Source organism: Carassius gibelio, chromosome B18, assembly GCF_023724105.1.
Source record: "Carassius gibelio isolate Cgi1373 ecotype wild population from Czech Republic chromosome B18, carGib1.2-hapl.c, whole genome shotgun sequence".
In the NCBI taxonomy this organism is placed as follows: Eukaryota; Metazoa; Chordata; class Actinopteri; order Cypriniformes; family Cyprinidae; genus Carassius; species Carassius gibelio.
Window position 1 is genome coordinate 9364087 of NC_068413.1, and position 3709 is coordinate 9367795.

The window sequence follows — 3709 nt, forward strand, 5'->3', positions numbered from 1 at the left end:
TTTTTCTTACAGTATGTAAAGAATGATTTGATCATGTCAAATGTACTTGACAAATGTAATTCCAAACAAAAGAACATTAACTCATTCGACAGATCGTTCTTTTAATTGATGAAGAGCTAATGACATGCACAGGCATAGTCCGTAATTGTGACTTGCATCGGAAAAATAAGTTTAAAAACAATCCACTTTTGTCAGCTCATCCATCATTTGATTTACAACTCTTTTGACAGAGCCATAGGCTTCATCCTTGTATGTGGCTGCAGACTTGCACTGACACCACCAGAGAACAGGCAAAATAACAATCTTGCCCCCAGCAACCCATCCCATGGCTCTGTGATTCCAATGTTTGAAGCCAAAAGCCCATAATCACTCTGTACTGCCTGATTGAGGTGCTGGACACTGACATGCCTGCATTTCTTCCATGTGTCTTGGGCTGGACAGATTTGGGATGACTTGGGGTTCAGAGGGTGGGCTGAGTAGCAACAGTGGAAGCTGGGGCCTTAACTCTCCTCTCCTGATGACAAGCTGTCAATCTCATCTTGGTCTCCACCAATAGCCATCCAGAACGCTTTAGCGACCTGATTGAGGGCAACTCGATTATTAACGCAACATTTAGATTTGAAAACTATGAGTATTAATATTAAAGGTATATTACCTTTTCTGCATGGACTTTCCTCTGTTCATGTGGCAGCGAAGAGGCCTTGTCTACAAATAAAAAGAGTTTTAAGAATACAAATGACCATTATTTGTAATGACCATTATTTCACTTTTGGGTTCCGGTAAATTATTTAAACAAATGTTTTGTTCAACAAGGATACATTAAATTATCAGGATAAAAATCCTGAAAAAAAAAAAAAAAAAGAAATCACAGGTTCCGCAAAAACACTATGCAGCACAACTTTTAACAGTGACAATAAATGTCTGTCATTACAGGAATGATTTACATTCCAAAATATATTAAAATATAGAACAGTTAAAGGTTATACTGTAAAAATAATTTCATAATATTCCTGTTTTTACTGTATTCTTGGTGAACATGAGAAACCTCTTACCAAGACATAAAAAAATACTGAGCCCAAACGTTTGAACAGTAATGTATATACCTTTCATCTCTTTCAATTTTGTAAAAAGTCGCTCAAAATTCTCCACATCTGCATCTCCAGCTGTTAGATTAGCCAACTCTTGTATGTCTATGTCAATCATGGGATCTGTGACAGATTAGCAAATGTTTAATTAAACACTGCACACAAATACTTTCAAGTAAGTATTTAAACAATGGCTTATTCCATTTGTACTTTAAATGCGAATACCCTATTCTATCATACCATTGCCCATATTTTTCGGACTATAAGTCGCACCTGAGTATAAGTCGCATCAGTCCAGAAATATGTCATGGCGAGGTAAAAAAAATATATATATAAATCGCACTGGACTATAAGTCGCATTTATTTAGAACCAAGATCCAAGAGAAAACATTACCGTCTCCAGCCACGAGAGGGCGCTCTATGTCTTCAGTGTAGACTACAAGAGCACTGAGCAGCATGAAAAAAGTGCGACTTTTAGTCCGGAAAATATGGTAATTTACCTCCAAAATGAGTATAAATATATAGCCCTTAACAAAAGCACTTACCGACTGCTGTATCTACTGCAATATTCTGGTTATCCTCTGCTCTCTGGCTCTCAATGCCTTCATCTGTACTGTTGGATGGGGAAACAGAGGACTAATAACAAGAAAAATAGTCTGTTACAACGAGATGACTTTAAGACTCCTTATTACCTAAAACACTGTAAATAATGTTCATCTACATACGTTAAAAAAGCAGCACAATTAGAAAAGGCTAACCAGTGTCTCTTGACTGGGTCGTGGGTTGTTGTGACGAGATGCCACCAGGCTGCTCATAAGCCCAAATCCCTGATTGTGTTCTGAGAAGAAGAAATTATTATTAAAGGAAAGCTAATTGAATATGATTTGTTGTGGATGCCATTGTACATTTCTCTTTAGGGCAGTACAGTCTCACCATCTTTCATCTCAACGCTGGACCACACGTTGGCATTGAGGGCCTGAACAATTCTTTTTACTCCAGTAGACTCTGGGAAGTCATCTATAATGTGCACAAAGACTGTAAACAAAACGATTCATGTGCATAATAGTGAGTTAACTTTGTTTTGTCTCTCACCATCTTCATCAGGTAGATCTTGAGGGTTGAGCTCTACTAATTCAAAAGCGTGAGCCAGACACCACTGCTGGGCCTCCTGTTTACTAACACCTGCAACGGCATATTTACACTAAAAAACTGCATATGTTGCATCCAAACCACTGAATAAGTAGTACCGAACACACACTCACCACTGTCACACGCATGGTCACACACTAGGATCAGCACTTCTGGAGCCAAGTCCTCCACTACAGGTAACCAGGAGTTGACACTGTTGAGGGTGTTTTTCTGAAATACAAAAAGTGTTGAAGCAAGGCACATAAAAGCACATAATGGCGAATCTGTAATGTCGATAACTCACAGTTTTGCTGTCAAAGTAAACGATGAATGCTTGCATAGACCTGGCAACCTCTGTATTCATGTCGAATGGGCTTGAAACAACACATAAGCTGACATTTGCTGTGTAGTATTTGTTGTTGATTGTCCATGGATACCAAGAAACCCTTTCCTCTATCTTGGTAGCTTGAGGTAGTGATTCTGAGCCCAAGATCTCTGAAATAAAACATTCAAAACTGTCATTGGCCAAGTGTGTTTTTGATATCATTAAAAAACACTAGCATTGAAAAGAGTCCCTAAAGTAAGACATAATGTGTTAATTAACTGAAGCTAAACACTGCCGCCTGCTGGACAAAAAGAATCACTAGATGTAAAGAAATACAATTTATTTTTATATAATGTTCTAGTAAAGCACTAAATTAGCCATAAGGATTAAAAATGTATGTAACGTAACCGAATGGATCAGGTTATAAAAAAATTGCACACTTATTATGCACTGTGTAGCCCTGCATCAATAACAGCAACAAGTTAGTGATCCACATTTATTGTCCAGTTGTATCATGTTTTATTAATCATCTGAGATTGTCGTGATTAGAAAACCTACATAAGAGGCAAACGTGTATATTGTAACGTTTAGGAAACACTGAATGTTACATTAAATCAACAAAAAGCCATATGAAGAATTGTATGACAGTTGGGCAATCGCTACAATAAATAAATGTATATATATACGTTTTTGCTTTTATGCAATCGTTACGCAATACATTAACGCACAGTAACGTTAGATTTTATGCGATTAACAAAGAAACTGTTATCGCAATCGACACATTGTGATCTGTATTTAAGAGACTGAACGGTGAATGTTTCTTGTTGACAGCTAACGTTAGCATAGTATCAAGGCTAACGAGTGTAGAATAGATTTCTCAAATTGTTTACTCACGTCTGATGAGCTCCTCTTCTTTAAAGCTGGAATCACAACTTGTGACTAAGATACAAGGCAGGGTAGGTACTTCATCTCCTTGATCATCTGCCATTTTAAGCTTTTGGACACTTAAACAGCTCCTAGTCAAAGTTAGCACGTTAGCAACTCCTCCAAGAAACCTTTGACCTCTAACCTCAACTGCTTCCGTGTATGCGCGCGTGTTTTAGGAAATCTAAAGTTTAATTAAAGCAAAACATCTTTCCAGTGAATAGGTATAGAAATACCGCGAGTCAGT

The 3709-nt window shown here is 37.6% G+C and overlaps 1 protein-coding gene across 1 annotated transcript; it reads right to left on the reverse strand.

Annotated features, from left to right (window-relative positions):
• Window positions 1-81: 81 nt before the first annotated feature.
• aagab (alpha and gamma adaptin binding protein) lies at window positions 82-3618 on the reverse strand. Its single transcript, XM_052582069.1, has 10 exons — window positions 3433-3618; window positions 2518-2708; window positions 2348-2444; window positions 2178-2267; window positions 2019-2102; window positions 1844-1923; window positions 1631-1721; window positions 1104-1208; window positions 656-705; window positions 82-578 (listed from the first exon to the last, which is right to left on the reverse strand). The coding sequence occupies exons 1-10, from the start codon at window positions 3524-3526 to the stop codon at window positions 501-503; spliced, it is 960 nt and encodes a 319-aa protein (XP_052438029.1). The 5' UTR covers window positions 3527-3618; the 3' UTR covers window positions 82-500.
• Between the last annotated feature and the right edge of the window lie 91 nt (window positions 3619-3709).

What these genes read in the sequence shown, in the direction of transcription:
- aagab (XM_052582069.1), bottom strand. Translation starts at nt 3,526, where the DNA reads ATGGCAGATGATCAAGGAGATGAAGTACCTACCCTGCCTTGTATCTTA. An exon ending in TTTACTTTGACAGCAAAACT is followed by an intron (nt 2,445 to 2,517) that starts GTGAGTTATCGA and finishes TTTGTATTTCAG; the next exon opens with AAAAACACCCTCAACAGTGT. An exon ending in AAAATTGAAAGAGATGAAAG is followed by an intron (nt 706 to 1,103) that starts GTATATACATTA and finishes TTTTATTTGTAG; the next exon opens with ACAAGGCCTCTTCGCTGCCA.